Consider the following 19,611-nt stretch of genomic DNA (forward strand, 5'->3'; position numbering starts at 1 on the left):
TTTGTGTTTGTGTATTTACTTCCTGTTCAGTGCTCTTATTTTGTTATTTCCTGTTCAATTCATGGAGCACTGTTGTTTTTCTCTTTTCGTTGATTGGCAGCGGTTGACACCTGCTGTCAATCAAACGTGTGCCTATTTACGGGGATAAATCTATGTTTGGAAATCTTACTTCTGTTTATTTGTTTCTTATGAGTATTAAATGATTTTACCTTCACTCAATTCTCTCCTGGACTCTTGCATCCACGGGGTCACACAACTGCAGCCATGCGACATCCTAACATTTTCGATCGATTGACACAGTTATTATGCAACATATATTCATCATTTTATCACCCAGCCCTATAATTTATTTTACATTGTAAATACAACCATAATTCTTCTCTATAGAATCTGTTTCATGTTCATATTTTTAAAAGACTGGAGCGGATTATTTGGATTGACAGTAGCGGTTATTCTTTTTAGTACGATTCGTTATTTGGTGCAATTTTTGGAATGAATTACTTACAAAAATTGAGGTATTACTGTATTGACTACAAACGAACAAATTGCACAAAATGTCCACAGAGTTTTTTTAAGGCAGCACATGCTGTCCTCCCATTAATTGTAAAAGTGGACCAGATCCAGCTCTGATAAAACATCCTCAGAAAACTTGTTATCCCCTTTGCCAAAGCTGGGGTTTTGTTTCAGTTTGATAGCCAAACAGGATACATCTCCACTTCTATTCTCTGCTCTCGCCTAGCAACAAGAGAATAACATCAGCATCAATAAAGCACATTCTCTTCTAGAAGCAGACTGTACAAGGGAAGAAGATTAAGAGCTATTCAGTAGGACTTAAGGTTCAAGCTTACATCACACTCAAATTTTTACCGCATACCTTTGGTAAGTGCCGGAGTGAGAAGAGGTTTTAAAATAATTGGCACATGCTTACTTTTACCGTATGCCTCTGGTAAGCGCAGGAGTGAGAAGAGGTTTTTAAATTAATTAGCGCCCCGGCGGCAATTCAAGGAAATACGGTATTTGTGATTTCCTTCTCTGCATGGAAGTTTAAAATGAGCATATATTAACGCAGTATGAAGAAGAATGTTTTAATGTAGACACATAGAATCATCATACTGCTGTGATTATATGTATCAAGTCTTTAATTCAAGGCTAAGGCAAAATATGGAAATATATATCGTGTATCGCGATATGGCCTAAAAATATCGAGATATTAAAAAAAGGCCATGTCGCCCAGCCCTAATATGCAGCTTTCTTTTTAAAAAAAAAAAAAGCCCGCTGCTGATATTGTGACATATGTTAATGTCTTTAGAAACCATACACCAGGGGTAGGGAACCAATGGCTCTAGAACCAGATGTGGCTCTTTTGATGACTGCATCTGGCTCTCAGACATTGCTTAACGCGATAATTATGAATAATTTGGCTGGTAATCACAGTGCTAAAAATAACGTGCAAAATATAAAACATTCTCATGCATTTATATCCATCCATCCGTTTTCTACCGCACCTGTTCAAGAAGTCGCATTAATGGTAAGAAGTATTTTATGTCACGATGCTTGCTCTGCGGGGTCGTTCTCCCAGGAAGACAGACGGACAACTCGGGACATGGCATTTAGGTAAAAACGTGATTTAATTTTAACTAAAAAACATATACAAACAAAAATCGCTCACAGTGGAGGCACAACTTGGGCTAAAGAACAAAGCTAACGCATAAACAGACTAAGAACATAAATCAAACAAAACTTACTTGGCATGGCATGAAGCACGAAACTATGGCAAGGCATGAAACAAGTCAGCACAGGGCGACTGACTGGCAAAGACGAGCTTAAATACTGCCTCTGATTAGTGCTCGGGAAGCAGGTGAGCGGGCATTTTGTCCACCCGAGACAGGTGGACAAAATGAGTAACCAAGGAAACCAGGAAAAAAAAACAGGAACTTAAAGAGTCCAAAGGACTCACACAAGTGAGAGCTGAGATCCGCCACCACAAGCCCAGGGACTGTGCATTACCACACCATGCAGAAAATCTCGAGAAACGTGCAACATAATGTTTATTTCTTCCATAAGTGCAATGAAAACACAGCTTGCACTCTTTTGTCGTTTGGCAACGCTTCAAACACCATTTGGTAAACGCACCTTTTTTTTTATAGCACCATACACCAGGGGTAGGGTACCTATGGCTCTAGAGCCAGATGTGGCTCTTTTGATGACTGCATCTGGCTCTCAGACAAATCTTAACTGACATTGCTTAACGCGATAATTATGAATAATTTCGCTGGTAATCACAGTGCTAAAAATAACATGCAAAATATAAAACATTCTCATGCATTTATATCCATCCATCCGTTTTCTACCGCACCTGTTCAAGAAGTCGCATTAATGGTAAGAAGTATTTTATGTCACGATTGGGGGTGTTACAGCTTGCTCCGCGGGGTCGTTCTCCCAGGAAGACAGACGGACTACTCGGGACATGGCATTTAGGTAAAAACATGATTTAATTTTAACTAAAAAAATATGCAAACTTGGGCTAAAGAAAAAAGCTAACGCATAAACAGACTAAGAACATAAATCAAACAAAACTTACTTGGCATGGCATGAAGCACAAAACTATGGCAAGGCATGAAACAAGTCAGCACAGGGCGACTGACTGGCAAAGACGAGCTTAAATACTGCCTCTGATTAGCGCTCGGGAAGCAGGTGAGCGGGCGTTTTGTCCACCCGAGACAGGTGGACAAAATGAGTAACCAAGGAAACCAGGAAAAAAAACAGGAACTTAAAGAGTCCAAAGGACTCACACAAGTGAGAGCTGAGATCCGCCACCACAAGCCCAGGGACTGTGCATTACCACACCATGCAGAAAATCTCGAGAAACGTGCAACATAATGTTTATTTCTTCCATAAGTGCAATGAAAACACAGCTTGCACTCTTTTGTCGTTTGGCAACGCTTCAAACACCATTTGGTAAACGCACCTCTTTTTTTTTATAGCACCATACACCAGGGGTAGGGAACCTATGGCTCTAGAACGAGATGTGGCTCTTTTGATGACTGCATCTGGCTCTCAGACAAATCTTAGCTGACATTGCTTAACACGATAATTATGAATAATTTCGCTGGTAATCACAGTGCTAAAAATAACGTGCAAAATATAAAACATTCTCATGCATTTATATCCATCCATCCGTTTTATACCGCACCTGTTCAAGAAGTCGCATTAATGGTAAGAAGTATTTTATGTCACGATGCTTGCTCTGCGGGGTCGTTCTCCCAGGAAGACAGACGGACAACTCGGGACATGGCATTTAAGTAAAAACATGATTTAATTTTAAGTTAAAAAAATATACAAACAAAAATCGCTCACAGCGGAGGCACAACTTGGGCTAAAGAAAAAAGCTAACGCATAAACAGACTAAGAACATAAATCAAACAAAACTTACTTGGCATGGCATGAAGCACAAAACTATGGCAAGACATGAAACAAGTCAGCACAGGGCGACTGACTGGCAAAGACAAGCTTAAATACTGCCTCTGATTAGTGCTCGGGAAGCAGGTGAGCGGGCGTTTTGTCCACCCGAGACAGGTGGACAAAATGAGTAACCAAGGAAACCAGGAAAAAAAACAGGAACTTAAAGAGTCCAAAGGACTCACACAAGTGAGAGCTGAGATCCGCCACCACAAGCCCAGGGACTGTGCATTACCACACCATGCAGAAAATCTCGAGAAACGTGCAACATAATGTTTATTTCTTCCATAAGTGCAATGAAAACACAGCTTGCACTCTTTTGTCGTTCGGCAACGCTTCAAACACCATTTGGTAAACGCACCTCTTTTTTTTTATAGCACCATACACCAGGGGTAGGGAACCTAGGGCTCTAGAACCAGATGTGGCTCTTTTGATGACTGCATCTGGCTCTCAGACAAATCTTAGCTGACATTGCTTAACGCGATAATTATGAATAATTTCGCTGGTAATCACAGTGCTAAAAATAACGTGTAAAATATAAAACATTCTCATGCATTTATATCCATCCATCCGTTTTCTACCGCACCTGTTCAAGAAGTCGCAATAATGGTAAGAAGTATTTTATGTCACGATGGGGGGGGGTTACAGCTTGCTGCGGGGTCGTTCTCCCAGGAAGACAGACGGACTACTCGGGACATGGCATTTAGGTAAAAACATGATTTAATTTTAACTAAAAAAATATACAAACTTGGGCTAAAGAACAAAGCTAACGCATAAACAGACTAAGAACATAAATCAAACAAAACTTACTTGGCATGGCATGAAGCACAAAACTATGGCAAGGCATGAAACAAGTCAGCACAGGGCGACTGACTGGCAAAGACGAGCTTAAATACTGCCTCTGATTAGTGCTCGGGAAGCAGGTGAGCGGGCGTTTTGTCCACCCGAGACAGGTGGACAAAATGAGTAACCAAGGAAACCAGGAAAAAAAACAGGAACTTAAAGAGTCCAAAGGACTCACACAAGTGAGAGCTGAGATCCGCCACCACAAGCCCAGGGACTGTGCATTACCACACCATGCAGAAAATCTCGAGAAACTTGCAACATAATGTTTATTTCTTCCATAAGTGCAATGAAAACACAGCTTGCACTCTTTTGTCGTTTGGCAACGCTTCAAACACCATTTGGTAAACGCACCTCTTTTTTTTTATAGCACCATACACCAGGGGTAGGGAACCTATGGCTCTAGAACGAGATGTGGCTCTTTTGATGACTGCATCTGGCTCTCAGACAAATCTTAGCTGACATTGCTTAACGCGATAATTATGAATAATTTCGCTGGTAATCACAGTGCTAAAAATAACGTGTAAAATATAAAACATTCTCATGCATTTATATCCATCCATCCGTTTTATACCGCACCTGTTCAAGAAGTCGCATTAAGGGTAAGAAGTATTTTATGTCACGATGGGGGGGGTTACAGCTTGCTCTGCGGGGTCGTTCTCCCAGGAAGACAGACGGACAACTCGGGACATGGCATTTAAGTAAAAACATGATTTAATTTTAAGTTAAAAAAATATACAAACAAAAATCGCTCACAGCGGAGGCACAACTTGGGCTAAAGAACAAAGCTAACGCATAAACAGACTAAGAACATAAATCAAACAAAACTTACTTGGCATGGCATGAAGCACAAAACTATGGCAAGGCATGAAACAAGTCAGCACAGGGCGACTGACTGGCAAAGACGAGCTTAAATACTGCCTCTGATTAGCGCTCGGGAAGCAGGTGAGCGGGCGTTTTGTCCACCCGAGACAGCTTGCTCTGCGGGGTCGTTTTCCCAAAAACATAGCCTCTGTTGCAGTCTATTGCAAAGTTTGTCAATATGTGTCTTCCAGCAGAGAAGATTATCAATATGAACCCCTAAATATTTATATGAGGACACCTGGGTGATTTCCTGATTTTTGAAGACCATTCCTCGGACCCAAAACCATTTCCTGTGTCTTGGTCACATTTAGAATAAGATGGTTGGTATCACACCACCTAATAAATAGGTCTATCTCGTCTCAGTACACAGAGGGGTCCGTATCCTTCGGAGCACTAAGTGTAATGTAAAATTCATGACATTTTTACCAAACTAAGATATTTTATTGTTATACCACAAGCTCTAAAAGTAGCGGTGCACAGGAAAAGAGAGGGCCACACGATCTGTTTAGAAAAGGAAGAAGATAAACACGTCTAATGTTGAAATGTCTGTCTTCCGAATCAAAGAAAATAAGAGGCAGGGTTACAGACTGAGTGGGGGCTAAACCCAAGTCACATTCATCATCTTTTGGCACAAAAACATTATTACAACGTCAAGAACCTTATCTGTGATCACCGAGGCCATAAATCACATTTCGGAGCATAAAAATAGCTTTTTTTTTAATTTATAGGAGTCTTTTTTTAAGATGATTTAAAGGTCCCCCCCAACAACATAGTTCTACAAACTCTGTTTCCATATGAGTTGGGAAATTCTGTTAGATGTAAATATAAACAGAATGCAATGATTTGCAAATCATTTTCAACCCATATTCAGTTGAATATGCTACAAAGACAACATATTTGATGTTCAAACTGATAAACATTTTTTTTTTTTTGCAAATAATCATTAACTTTAGAATTTGATGCCAGCAACACTTGACAAAGAAGTTGGGAAAAGGATGCAATAAATACTGATAAAGTTGAGGAATGCTCATCAAACACTTATTTGGAACATCCCACAGGTGTGCAGGCTAATTGGGAACAGGTGGGTGCCATGATTGGGTATAAAAACAGCTTCCCAAAAAAAGCTCAGTCTTTCACAGGAAAGGATGGGGCGAGGTACACCCTTTTGTCCACAACTGCGTGAGCAATTAGTCAAACTGTTTAAGAACAACATTTTTCGAAGTGCAATTGCAAGAAATTTAGGGATTTCAACATCTACGGTCCATAATATCATCAAAAGATTCAGAGAATCTGGAGAAATCACTCCACGTAAGCGGCATGGCCGGAAACCAACATTGAATGACCGTGACCTTCGATCCCTCAAAAACCGACATCAATCTCTAAAGGATATCACCACATGGGCTCAGGAACCCTTCAGAAAACCATTGTCACTAAATACAGTTGGTCGCTACATCTGTAAGTGCAAATTAAAGCTATACTATGCAAAGCGAAAGCCATTTATCAACAACATCCAGAAACACCGCCGGCTTCTCTGGGCCCGAGATCATCTAAGATGGACTGATGCAAAGTGGAAAAGTGTTCTGTGGTCTGACAAGTCCACATTTTAAATTGTTTTTGAAAATACTCAACATCGTGTTATCCAGACCAAATGGGAAGCGAACCATCCAGGCTGTTATCGACGCAAAGTTGAAAAGCCAGCATCTGTGATGGTATGGGGGTGCATTAGTGCCCTAGGCATGGGTAACTTACACATTTGTGAAGGCACCATTAATGCTGAAAGGTACATACAGGTTTTGGAACAACATATGCTGACATCTAAGCGCCGTCTTTTTCATGGACGCCCCTGCTTATTTCAGCAGGACAATGCCAAGCCACATTCAGCACGTGTTACAACAGCGTGGCTTTAATTAAAAAAAAGAGTGTGGGTACTTTCCTGGCCCGCCTGCAGTCCAGACCTGTCTCCCATGGAAAATGTGTGGCACATTATGAAGCATAAAATACGACAGCGGAGACCCCGGACTGTTGAAGGACTGAAGCTCTACATAAAACAAGAATGGGAAAGAATTCCACTTTCAAAGCTTCAACAATTAGTTTACTCAGTTCCCAAATGTTTGAGTGTTGTTAAAAGAAAATGTGATGTAACACAGTGGTGAACATGCCCTTTCCCAACTACTTTGGCACGTGTGACAGCCATGAAATTCTAAGTTGATTAGTATTTGCATAAAAAAAAAAATTAAGTTTATGAGTTTGAACATCAAATATCTTGTCTTTGTAGTGCATTCAACTGAATATGGGTTGAAAAGGATTTGAAAATCATTGTATTCCATTTATATTTCATATAAGTTCCCAACTCATATGAAAACGGGGTTTGTAGTTACTGGTACTCAAAAACTAAGTAATGTGGGAAATGACTGCTAGATTCATTTTCGGGAGCAAGAATTACATGAAAGAAACTTGTTTGGGAAATTTCAGTCATCTGGACCCTTTGGGTCCTTTAATCCACATCCAACTATTTCTACAGCCTCCAAAACAGTGTAGAGCGTCAACACAATGTTTTGTTGCCCATAAAAGATTACACCCAGCTGTGGCATGCATGGCGCTATTTTAAGCTCATTCTTCCACAATTAAGACCGGGGGACTCCATTCTTGATTAAACGCGCTGATAGACTTCTGACTTTTTCTCACGTCACATTTTCACAGCGCGTGCGTGCCTAAATACTTGTTGGCTGTAAAACGTGTGCTGTGTTTGGCCTTTATAGTCAACAAGTGGGTCAGGGGTCGGGAACATTTTTGACTGAGAGAGCCATGAAAGCCAAATATTTCAAAATGTATTTCCGTGAGAGCCATATCATATTTTTTAACACTGAATACAACTAAATGCATGCATTTTTAAGTAAGACCAACACTTTTAGAGTATAATAAGTCTCTTATTCTTTTGAATAACATTGTTATTCTGAAGCTAACCAATAATAAATAAAATATCATGTCTGTTGATCATGTTTTTGTTTGGCCATGTGCTGTTTGTCCTTTGGACTCTTTAAGTTCCTGTTTTTTTTTCCTGGTTTCCTTGGTTACTCATTTTGTCCACCTGTCTCGGGTGGACAAAACGCCTGCTCACCTGCTTCCCGAGCACTAATCAGAGGCAGTATTTAAGCTTGTCTTTGCCAGTCAGTCGCCCTGTGCTGACTTGTTTCATGCCTTGCCATAGTTTCGTGCTTCATGCCATGCCAAGTAAGTTTTGTATATACGGTATTAGCTTTCACTGTTATGTTGATGACACCCAACTCTACATGCCCCTAAAGCTGACCAACACGCCGGACTGTAGTCAGTTGGAAGCGTGTCTTAATGAAATTAAACAATGGATGTCCGCTAACTTTTTGCAACTTAATGCCAAAAAAACGGAAAATGCTGATTATCGGTCCTGCTAGACACCGACCTTTATTTAATAATACAACTTTAACATTTGACAACCAAATAATAAAACAAGGTGACTCTGTAAAAAATGTGGGTATTATCTTCGACCCAACTCTCTCCTTTGAGTCAAACATTAAAAGCGTTACTAAAACGGCCTTCTTTCATCTCCGTAATATCGCTAAAATTCGCTCCATTCTGTCCACTAAAGACGCTGAGATCATTATCCATGCGTTTGTTACGTCTCGTCTCGATTACTGTAACGTATTATTTTCGGGTCTCCCCATGTCTAGCATTAAAAGATTACAGTTGGTACAAAATGCGGCTGCTAGACTTTTGACAAGAACAAGAAAGTTTGATCACATTACGCCTGTACTGGCTCACCTGCACTGGCTTCCTGTGCACTTAAGATGTGACTTTAAGGTTTTACTACTTACGTATAAAATACTACACGGTCTAGCTCCAGCCTATCTTGCCGATTGTATTGTACCATATGTCCCGGCAAGAAATCTGTGTTCAAAAGACTCCGGCTTATTAGTGAATCCTAGAGCCCAAAAAAAGTCTGCGGGCTATAGAGCGTTTTCCGTTCGGGCTCCAGTACTCTGGAATGCCCTCCCGGTAACAGTTCGAGATGCTACCTCAGTAGAAGCATTTAAGTCTCACCTTAAAACTCATTTGTATACTCTAGCCTTTAAATAGACCTCCTTTTTAGACCAGTTGATCTGCCGCTTCTTTTCTTTCTCCTATGTCCCCTCCTCCCTTGTGGAGGGGGTCCGGTCCGATGACCATGGATGAAGTACTGGCTGTCCAGAGTCGAGACCCAGGATGGACCGCTCGTCGGGACCCAGGATGGACCGCTCGCCTGTATCGGTTGGGGACATCTCTACGCTGCTGATCCGCCTCTGCTTGAGATGGTCTCCTGTGGACGGGACTCTCGCTGCTGTCTGGGATCCGCTTGAACTGAACTCTCGCAGCTGTGTTGGAGCCACTATGGATTGAACTTTCACAGTATCATGTTAGACCCGCTCGACATCCATTGCTTTCGGTCCCCTAGAGGGGGGGGGGGTTGCCCACATCTGAGGTCCTCTCCAAGGTTTCTCATAGTCAGCATTGTCACTGGCGTCCCACTGGATGTGAATTCTCCCTGCCCACTGGGTGTGAGTTTTCCTTGCCCTTTTGTGGGTTCTTCCGAGGATGTTGTAGTCGTAATGATTTGTGCAGTCCTTTGAGACATTTGTGATTTGGGGCTATATAAATAAACATTGATTGATTGATTGATTTATGTTCTTAGTCTGTTTATGCGTTAGCTTTGTTCTTTAGCCCTAGTTGTGCCTCCGCTGTGAGCGATTTTTGTTTGTATATTTTTTTTAGGTGCGGTATAAAACGGATGGATGGATATAAATGCATGAGAATGTTTTATATGTCGCACGTTATTTTTAGCACTGTGATTACCAGCGAAATTATTCATAATTATAATAGTCATCAAAAGAGCCACATCTGGTTCTAGAGCCATAGGTTCCCTACCCCTAGTGTGGGTAGTTATTTTTGAAGGCATCCGTTTTATTTGAGGAGGTTTTGACGCTCCCGAGCCCCTCCTCCTTGTGTTGTGGTGAAAACAAACATTGAGGAATGTGGGAATATGAGCAATGGAATTCCAGGTTTCTTCCTTTTCCAAATGGGCAAAACAGACGAACATTTGATGCGCTCAACGTGATTTGACATAAACCGAAGCTGAAGCCTGATCTGATGACTTCAGCAGATCTGAGCTATCCTATAAGTGAACCCGGCCAGTCTCCACAGATTGTCTGCATGGACAATTTAGAATGTTCCAATGCAAATACAACACTACACACTCATTGTTATGATAAACTTCATTCTAAGCACTTTGCTGGCCTAGAGGAACAGGAAGACTAAAACTGAAACCACCGTCTAAGTAAAACATCTCTTTTCAGTCATTTTTTTTTTAGGGTCACAGGGAGACTGGAGCCTACCACAGATCAGCCATTATACCAGGGGTAGGGAACCTATGGCTCGACACTGCAAAAAGTCAGTGTTCAAAAACAAGATAAACTTCATTTTAAGCACTTTGCTGGCCTAGAGGAAAAGGAAGACTAAAACTGAAACCACCGTCTAAGTAAAACATCTCTGTTCAGTCATTTTTTTTGAGGGCCACAGGGAGACTGGAGCCTACCACAGCTCAGCCATTATACCAGGGGTAGGGAACCTATGGCTCGACACTGCAAAAAGTCAGTGTTCAAAAACAAGAAAAAAAAAAAAATACAAAAATGAGGGGTATTTTACTTGAACTAAGCAAAATTATCTGCCAACAGAACAAGAAAATTCGGCTTGTCAAGACTTTCCAAAACAAGTAAAATTAGCTAACAATCAATGAACCCAAAAAAACCTTGAAAAAAAGTATATTCTCACTAACAACAAGTGCACTTTTCTTGGTAGAAAAAAAATTGAGACCTTTCTGCTCAATATGTTGAAAAATATTCTTAAATGAACTAAATCCTAGTGCAGGGGTTGGGAACCTATGGCTCGGGAGCCAGATGTGGCTCTTTTGATGACTGCATCTGGCTCTCAGGTAAATTTGAGCTGATGCTGCTTAACATGATAAATAATGAATAATTCCACTTGTAATCAGTGTTAAAAATGATGTTCAAAATATAAAACATCCTCGTGCATTTTTAATCTACCCATCCGTTTTTCTACCGCACCTCTTCAAGAAGTTGCGTTGATGGTAAGAAGTTATTTATTTATTATTGGTTAGTGTGGGGCTTGCCCTCCTGGGGGTCCTTCAGACCACCAAGGACCGACACGTTTAATTTTTCAATAAGTCTCTCAGTTGCTTTCCAGCAATTGTCTTTTTCTCTTTCGTTCTTGCTCGCGCTCTGGCTCCAGCACCAACCCTGTCTCTCCTCCTGGCTGCTGCTTATAACAAAGCGACAGGTGATTAGATAACAAGGCCCAGGTGGGCCATCTATGCACCTGTCGCTGATTTCGAGGCCGGTCCTGGCAACACCCCGCTTCGCTGCAGGCCCGCAGGCCACACCCCCTCCACAGTTAGCTTCAGAATAACAATGTTATTACAAAGAATAAGAGACCTATTATACTCTAGAAAGGTTAGTCTTACTTAAAAATGCACGCGTTTAGTTGTGTTCAGGGTTCAAAAAAATATTTTACGGCTCTTACGGAAATACATTTTAAAATATTTGGCTTCTTGGCTCTCTCAGACAAAAAGGTTCCCGACCCCTGTCCAAGTGCCATTATCTTGACATAATGATATGCGCCTGGCATCATGATTTTTTTCATGCTTGAAATAAGAAATTATTACTTTAAAAAAGTAGTTTTATACTTGTGAGTGTTGATGACACAGCTTTGCAACAGCTGATATTCTAGTTTCAAGCATGTTTGTTATGTTCAAAGGGAAGGAGGCGACAACCAGGACAGAACTGCGGTTCTTTCAAGGTTTATTTTAAACCTTTGATACATATATGACATGTGTATGCTACTCTAAGTGAATGAGTGTGACTATGTGTAATATTAATAATGTAAATGTTACCCAGGGTTGTTGTCTGTGAGTGTTGGTTGTAATCTTTCGTCGAATCACGAGGGGCAAGACGAAGAGGCAGTTCGTGGACAGGCAATGGGTCGTGGGGAGGAGCGAGGCAGTGTAGTCTGGGTCCGAGCAGGGAGGTCGTGGATCGAGGAGGGCAGTCAGGAATCCGGTTGGATGTCGTAGGACAAGGCTTGATCACGGAAGGCAGGGGAGTCACTGTGAACACACAAAGAGACATGAACCAGGGATACACAGAGAGAGAGCAAAGCAAAGGTGAGGAAATCACGGGGAAGGGGATGCCAGACGTGAAGCTTACGGGAAGGTTAGCGACGTTCTGGCAAAGGTTCCTTGGGTCTGCTGGTCTTTATGCCGCTCCCTTTCATCAAGTTCAGGTGTGTCGATTGTTGATTGACCGCAGGCTTGTTGCTGCGCAGGCGTGCTGCCCTCAGCACGAGTGGGGACAAGTCTGAGTGCGCTGTCAAAGGAGGCGCATCTTGGCGCGCTGTCAGCAGAGGCGGCCGCAGCTCCAGCCGCCGAGGAAACGCGGGTTCGACTCCGTGTCATGACAGTACCTCCCCCCTTATGCGAGGCCCCCGACGAGCGCCGGGGAGCATCAGGATTGGCACGGTAGAAATCCTCCAGAAGAGAGGGGTCGGCAAGATAGGAGGCAGGCACCCAAGATCTGTCTTCCGGCCCATATCCATCCCAGTCCACCAGATAAACGAGCCCCCTACCTTGTCGACGGACCCTGAGTATTTCCTTGACCGTCCAAACCTGATCTCCATTCGGCAAGAACCTCGAGGGTGGAGGGGCAGGGGTAGCAGGGGACAGAGAACTCTCCGCTACCGGCTTAATCTGGGACACATGGACCACTGAGTGCCGCTTGACAGAGGGTGGAAGAGCCAATTTGACAGACACAGGATTTATGATGGACAAGATGGCAAAAGGACCAACGTAACGTGGCGCCAATTTTCTAGATGGTACCTGGAGGCTGAGGTCCTTTGTGAGTAGCATAACTTGTTGTCCTGGCTGATACGACGGTGCTGGAATGCGATGACGGTTGGCGTTGCGGCACATCTTCTCAGAGGCCCTCTTTAAGGCCGCACGAGCGGCTCTCCACACCCTCTGACACCGCCTAATATGAGCCCTAGTCGAGGGCACAGCGATTTCCAGTTCCTGTTGGGGAAACAAGGGGGGTTGATAACCCAACGAGCACTCAAATGGAGACATGCCGGTAGCGGAGCTCTTCAAGGAGTTATAGGAAAACTCCACCCAAGGCAAATATTTGCTCCAGGACGTAGGTTGATGACTGGCGACACAGCGTAGCATGGTCTCCAAGCTTTGGTTCGCCCTCTCAGCCTGCCCGTTGCTCTGGGGATGGTATCCCGATGTGAGGCTGACCGAGGCCCCGATTCCCTTGCAGAAGGCTCTCCATATTTGTGATGTAAACTGAGGGCCTCGGTCAGAGACGATATCCACCGGGATACCATGTTGCTTGACGACGTGTTGTGTGAGAAGCTCAGACGTTTCTGAGGCAGAAGGTAACTTGCGGAGCGGAATGAAGTGGGCCGCTTTGGAAAAACGGTCAACAATAGTTAAGATGGTGGTGTTACCTCTAGATGCTGGAAATCCCGTGACGAAATCCAGAGCAATGTGTGACCAAGGACGGGCAGGAATGGAGAGAGGGTGAAGGAGACCAGCAGGAGGCCTGTGTGACGTCTTGCTACGGGCACAAGTAGAACAAGCAGCGATGAACTCACGAGTGTCTTTGGCCATGGATGGCCACCAAAAACGTCTTCGCAGCAGTGATAGGGTTCGTTGAAAACCTGGATGGCAAGAAAACAGGCTGGAATGCCCCCAATCCAGGATTCTGGGTCGTAGCTCCTGATGGACAAACAGCTTGTTGGGTGGTCCACCTCCTGGTCCTGGATTGGAACGCAGCGCAGATTTTACCAGGTCCTCCACCTTCCAGGTTACCATCCCCACAATACGAGTGGGAGGAAGGATGGGTTCCGCCTCTGACGGACAGGTGGACTCTCTTACAAATAACCGGGATAGAGCGTCAGCCTTAGTGTTCTTGGAACCTGGTCTGAAAGAGAGCACGTAATTGAAGCGGGAGAAAAATTGCTGCCACCTTGCCTGGCGATTGTTGATTCTTTTTGCAGCTCGGATGTGCAGAAGGTTGCTGTGGTCGGTCAGAATCTGGAACTGGTGTCTAGCTCCTTCCAGCCAGTGTCTCCATTCCACCAGGGCCTCGTGGACCACCAATAACTCTCTATTCCCAGCATCATAGTTCTGTTCGGCCTGAGTCAGACGTCTAGAGAAGAAGGCAACAGGGTGAATCAAATTGTCACTCTTGGATCTTTGAGAGAGAATAGCCCCAATCCCCGAGTCTGAGGCGTCCACCTCAACCAAGAAGGCAGTGTCCAAGTCGGGGTGAACTAGAATGGGGGCGGAAACAAAACGCTCCTTTAGTTCCTCAAAGGCCTTCCTAGCCAAAAGAGTCCACACGAAAGGCACGTTTGTAGACGTGAGAGCGTGGAGCGGTGCCGCAACCCTACTGAAGTTCTGGATGAATCGTCGGTAGAAGCTGGCAAAGCCGAGGAACCTCCGAAGTTCCGTCCTTGTGGTTGGTTGCGGCCACTTCACCACGGCCTCCACCTTCTTCGGGTCGGGTCTTATATGACCCCTTTCGACCACAAATCCCAGGAATTCAACCGAAGAGGAGTGGAAGCAGCATTTTTCTGCCTTAACAAATAGACAATTTTCCAAGAGGCGTTGCAGGACACGTCGGACATGTTGCTGGTGATCAGAGAGGTTACGGGAGAAAATCAGAATATCGTCAAGGTACACAACCACGAATTGATCCAGCATGTCACGGAGGATGTCGTTAACTAGTGTTTGAAAAACTGCAGGTGCGTTAGTAAGTCCAAAGGGCATTACCCGATACTCATAATGCCCCATATGGGTGTTGAAGGCAGTTTTCCACTCGTCTCCCTTTCTGATACGTACCAGGTGATAGGCGTTCCGAAGATCCAGTTTGGTGAATATGGTTGCAGGTGCCAAGGACTCAAAGGAAGAGTTGAGTAGCGGAAGAGGGTACTTGTTTTTGATGGTAATGTTGTTGAGGTGACGGTAATCAATGCAGGGCCGAAGTGACCCGTCCTTCTTGGCCACAAAAAAGAATCCTGCCGCCAGTGGAGACTTGGACGGGGTAATTATGCCCGTGGCAAGACCCTCCGAAATATACTTCCTCATGGCCTCCTTCTCTGGAAGAGACAAACTGTAAAGGCGACTAGACGGCAGGGTAGCGTTAGGGAGTAATTCAATGGCACAGTCATAGGGCCTATGAGGGGGTAGTCCCAGAGCACGTACCTTACTGAAGACCTCAGCTAGGTCGTGATAGCAAGCAGGAACCAGGGATAGATCAGCCTTGGGAGTCGGGGTAGTGGATTGGCGGACCGGTGGGGGTTCCACAGGTCCTGGACTGGCCCCAGGGCACATGTTGTCCAGTCTGGAATGTAGTCGGGTAAAGTCTCTCTCTAATTTGTCCTCAAGGGCAGAAAAACGAACCTGATGTTCGCTAACCACGGAGCTAAGGATTGCCAGGTCGGAGGATCTGGATGTCCGGGGCTGGGGCTTACCGTTGTCACCTGGTTCCGACATGTTGTTGGCCAGAACGTACTGTTATGTTCAAAGGGAAGGAGGCGACAACCAGGACAGAACTGCGGTTCTTTCAAGGTTTATTTTAAACCTTTGATACATATATGACATGTGTATGCTACTCTAAGTGAATGAGTGTGACTATGTGTAATATTAATAATGTAAATGTTACCCAGGGTTGTTGTCTGTGAGTGTTGGTTGTAATCTTTCGTCGAATCACGAGGGGCAAGACGAAGAGGCAGTTCGTGGACAGGCAATGGGTCGTGGGGAGGAGCGAGGCAGTGTAGTCTGGGTCCGAGCAGGGAGGTCGTGGATCGAGGAGGGCAGTCAGGAATCCGGTTGGATGTCGTAGGACAAGGCTTGATCACGGAAGGCAGGGGAGTCACTGTGAACACACAAAGAGACATGAACCAGGGATACACAGAGAGAGAGCAAAGCAAAGGTGAGGAAATCACGGGGAAGGGGATGCCAGACGTGAAGCTTACGGGAAGGTTAGCGACGTTCTGGCAAAGGTTCCTTGGGTCTGCTGGTCTTTATGCCGCTCCCTTTCATCAAGTTCAGGTGTGTCGATTGTTGATTGACCGCAGGCTTGTTGCTGCGCAGGCGTGCTGCCCTCAGCACGAGTGGGGACAAGTCTGAGTGCGCTGTCAAAGGAGGCGCATCTTGGCGCGCTGTCAGCAGAGGCGGCCGCAGCTCCAGCCGCCGAGGAAACGCGGGTTCGACTCCGTGTCATGACAATGTTTTACTCAATATAGGTCATCACATCTCAGCAACAAGCTGTAATATCTTACTGAGATCATTTAGGACCGAAACCCTTAAAACAAGTAAAACACTCTAACATAAAATCTGCTTAGTGAGAAGAATGTTCTTATCAGACAGAAAATAAGCAAATATCTCCCTTATTTGAGATATTTGATCTTACTTAGATTTCAGTTTTTGCAGTGTAGAGCCAGATGTGGTTCTTTTGATGACTGCATCTGGCTCTCGGATAAATCTGAGCTGACATTGCTTAACACGATAAGTAATGACTAATTCCGCTTGTAATCACGGTGTTAAAAATAATGTTCAAAATATAAAACATTCTCATGCTTTTTTATGTTAAAAAAATTGCGCTAATGGTAAGAAGTAATTTATTTATTATTGGTTAGTGTGGGGCTTGCCCTCCTGGGGGTTCTTCAGACCACCAAGAGTCTGTTTTAGGGTTACAATATTGTTTTATTTTATTTTTCTCTCAGTTGCTTTCCAGCAATTGCCTTTTTCTCTTTCGTTCTCGCTCGCGCTCTGGCTCCAGCCCCAACCCTGTCTCTCCTCCTGGCTGCTGCTTATAACAGAGCGACAGGTGATTAGATAAAAAGGCCCAGGTGGGCCGTCTATGCACCTGTCGCTGATTTCGAGGCCGGTCCTGGCAACATCCCGCTTTGCTGCAGGCCCGCAGGCCACGCCCCCTCCACAGTTAACTTCAGAATAACAATGTTAATACAAAGAATAAGAGACCTATTATATATACTCTGGAAATGTCGGTCTTACTTAAGAATGCACGCGTTTAGTTGTGTTCGGTGTTAAAAAAAAATTATATGGCTCTTAGGGAAATACATTTTAAAATATTTGGCTTTTTGGCTCTCTCAGAGCAGCATGAAGCAGGGCTTTTATTGTGAAGATAGGAAATGTGCAGTCGGCCTTTAGAGTTTTGACGGAAGGGACGGCGCGAAAGTCTGTTGAAATAAAAAGTGTTTCTCGCCTTCCTCTCTGTCATTTTTTCATAATAATGAACTGGCAGCAGCCAGCGTCATCTCACAAGACCCTCGGGTGCCGTGAATGTCAATCAAGCAAGCTACGGAATTTGCCGCCAATGTTTTTCTTGTAAAGTGTATGGAAGCTGGATGAATTAGATGCCAAAAACCAACCACTTTCATGTGGTATTGTACAGAAAGGACAACTTTTTTTCTCCTCCATTTGAAAATGTGGGCGTTATCATCATTACTGTCTGATTCCAATCAATGCAAGTCATCAGAATCAGGTAATACACCAACTTATATTCTTGTCTTTGTGAAAGAAAGACATCTATATGTGTTACACATGCTTGTATTATCATTAAACACAATTAACTTGTTTACAAAAATGTCTCTTTCATAAATAAATAAATATAAATGATATATATAAATGAGGTAGATCCCCTCGAGTTGGTCAATTGAAAAGTAGCTCGCCTGCAGAAAAAGTGTGGGCACCCCTGATGTATAATGTTTTAATCAGCCTTTTCCGACCCAATCTGGCCCGCATACTGTGTGCTAAAAAAAAATCTGGCCCTTGGACAAATATAATTGAGCACCCCTGCTGCATTTCTTACCTTTGTAAAGTTAGGCTGAGATTGCCAGCACAGGCTTTAATCTTGTTCTGGGCCTCGAGGTGATTCATGCTCTCAGTGGAGATGCCATTTATGGACAGAATGACGTCTCCCACACTCATCTTGGCTCGGGCTGCTTTGCCGCCGTCCGTCAGCTGTGACCACCCATGCAAAAATGCAAATAAAACCAGTTAAAAAGTGTACAGTAGAGTTCATTACAACATAACCCCAACTTGTTATGATTCGGAAGTCAATCACGACAATAGTAGGTGAATAGGCCTTCATGGTTCTGCAGAGCTGAAACAGTTCACTAAATATGACTTGAATGAATGAGTAACGGTGTATGAATAGGGACAAGATTTACAAGTAGCACAATAACTCCTTATAAGGTCATTTTAGATCAGGGGTAGGGAACCTATGGCTCTAGAGCCAGATGTGGCTCTTTTGATGACGGCATCTGGCTCTCAGATACATCATAGCTGACATTGCTTAACACCAGACCTGGGCAAATTAGGCCCGAGACCACATGCGTTTGTTTTGCTTTTTAATCAGGCCCACCGGACATTCCCAAATATTTTTTTTAGATCTTAAAGATGGAAATTGTAGCTGCCATCATGATGTGCAGTGATGTTTTCTAATGACCGTGAGTCTTCAATCCAATCCAATCCACTTTATTTATATAGCACATTTAAACAACAATAATGTTTCCAAAGTGCTGCACAGCCATGTTAAAAACAATTGTAAAAAATAAATAAATAAATATATAAAATAAAATTTAAAAAAGTAGGTGGCAGAGGGGTTAGTGTGTCTGCCTCACAATACGAAGTTCCTGCAGTCCTGGGTTCAAATCCAGGCTCGGGATCTTTCTGTGTGGAGTTTGCATGTTCTCCCCGTGAATGCGTGGGTTCCCCCCTCCGGGTACTCCGGCTTCCTCCCACTTCCAAAAACATGCACCTGGGGATAGGTTGATTGGCAACACTAAATTGGCCCTAGTGTGTGAATGTGAGTGTGAATGTTGTTTGTCTATCTCTGTTGGCCCTGCGATGAGGTGGCGACTTGTCCAGGGTGTACACTGCCTTCCGCCCGATTGTAGCTGAGATAGGCGCCAGCGCCCCCCGCTACCCCGAAAGGGAATAAGCGGTAGAAAATGGATGGATGGATGGATATATATATTAGGGATGTCCCGATCCGATATTGATATCGGAAATCGGTCCGATATTAGCCAAAAAAGTGAATATCGGATTTTATCGGACTGAATCTAAAAACTCCGATATAAGCGCTCCGATATAAGCTGTCCATTTGCCGCTGCAGCACTTCTACAATAGGTGACTGGTTTGATCACACTCCAACACAGTAGGTGGCGGCAATGCCCCTTAATTAACGTTGGTGGCGGCCGCGGAAGAAGAGCGTCTCTGATCCAGCATGCACAGCCCACGTGATCACAACAACGACAACGCGTGTGCTCAGC

The 19,611-nt window shown here is 43.9% G+C and overlaps 1 protein-coding gene across 3 annotated transcripts in view; it reads right to left on the bottom strand.

The window, feature by feature from the left end:
* The window catches only part of pdlim5b (PDZ and LIM domain 5b), a 201,158-nt gene that overhangs the window by 85,655 nt on the left and 95,892 nt on the right, over positions 1–19,611 (bottom strand). For all 3 annotated transcript variants that reach the window (XM_061875712.1, XM_061875714.1, XM_061875713.1), the window contains exon 3: positions 18,147–18,298. In XM_061875712.1, coding sequence (XP_061731696.1) covers positions 18,147–18,298 — 152 coding nt within the window. The remainder of the gene's footprint in view (positions 1–18,146; positions 18,299–19,611) is intronic.

Source organism: Nerophis ophidion, linkage group LG17 (assembly GCF_033978795.1).
Source record: "Nerophis ophidion isolate RoL-2023_Sa linkage group LG17, RoL_Noph_v1.0, whole genome shotgun sequence".
NCBI lineage: Eukaryota > Metazoa > Chordata > Actinopteri > Syngnathiformes > Syngnathidae > Nerophis > Nerophis ophidion.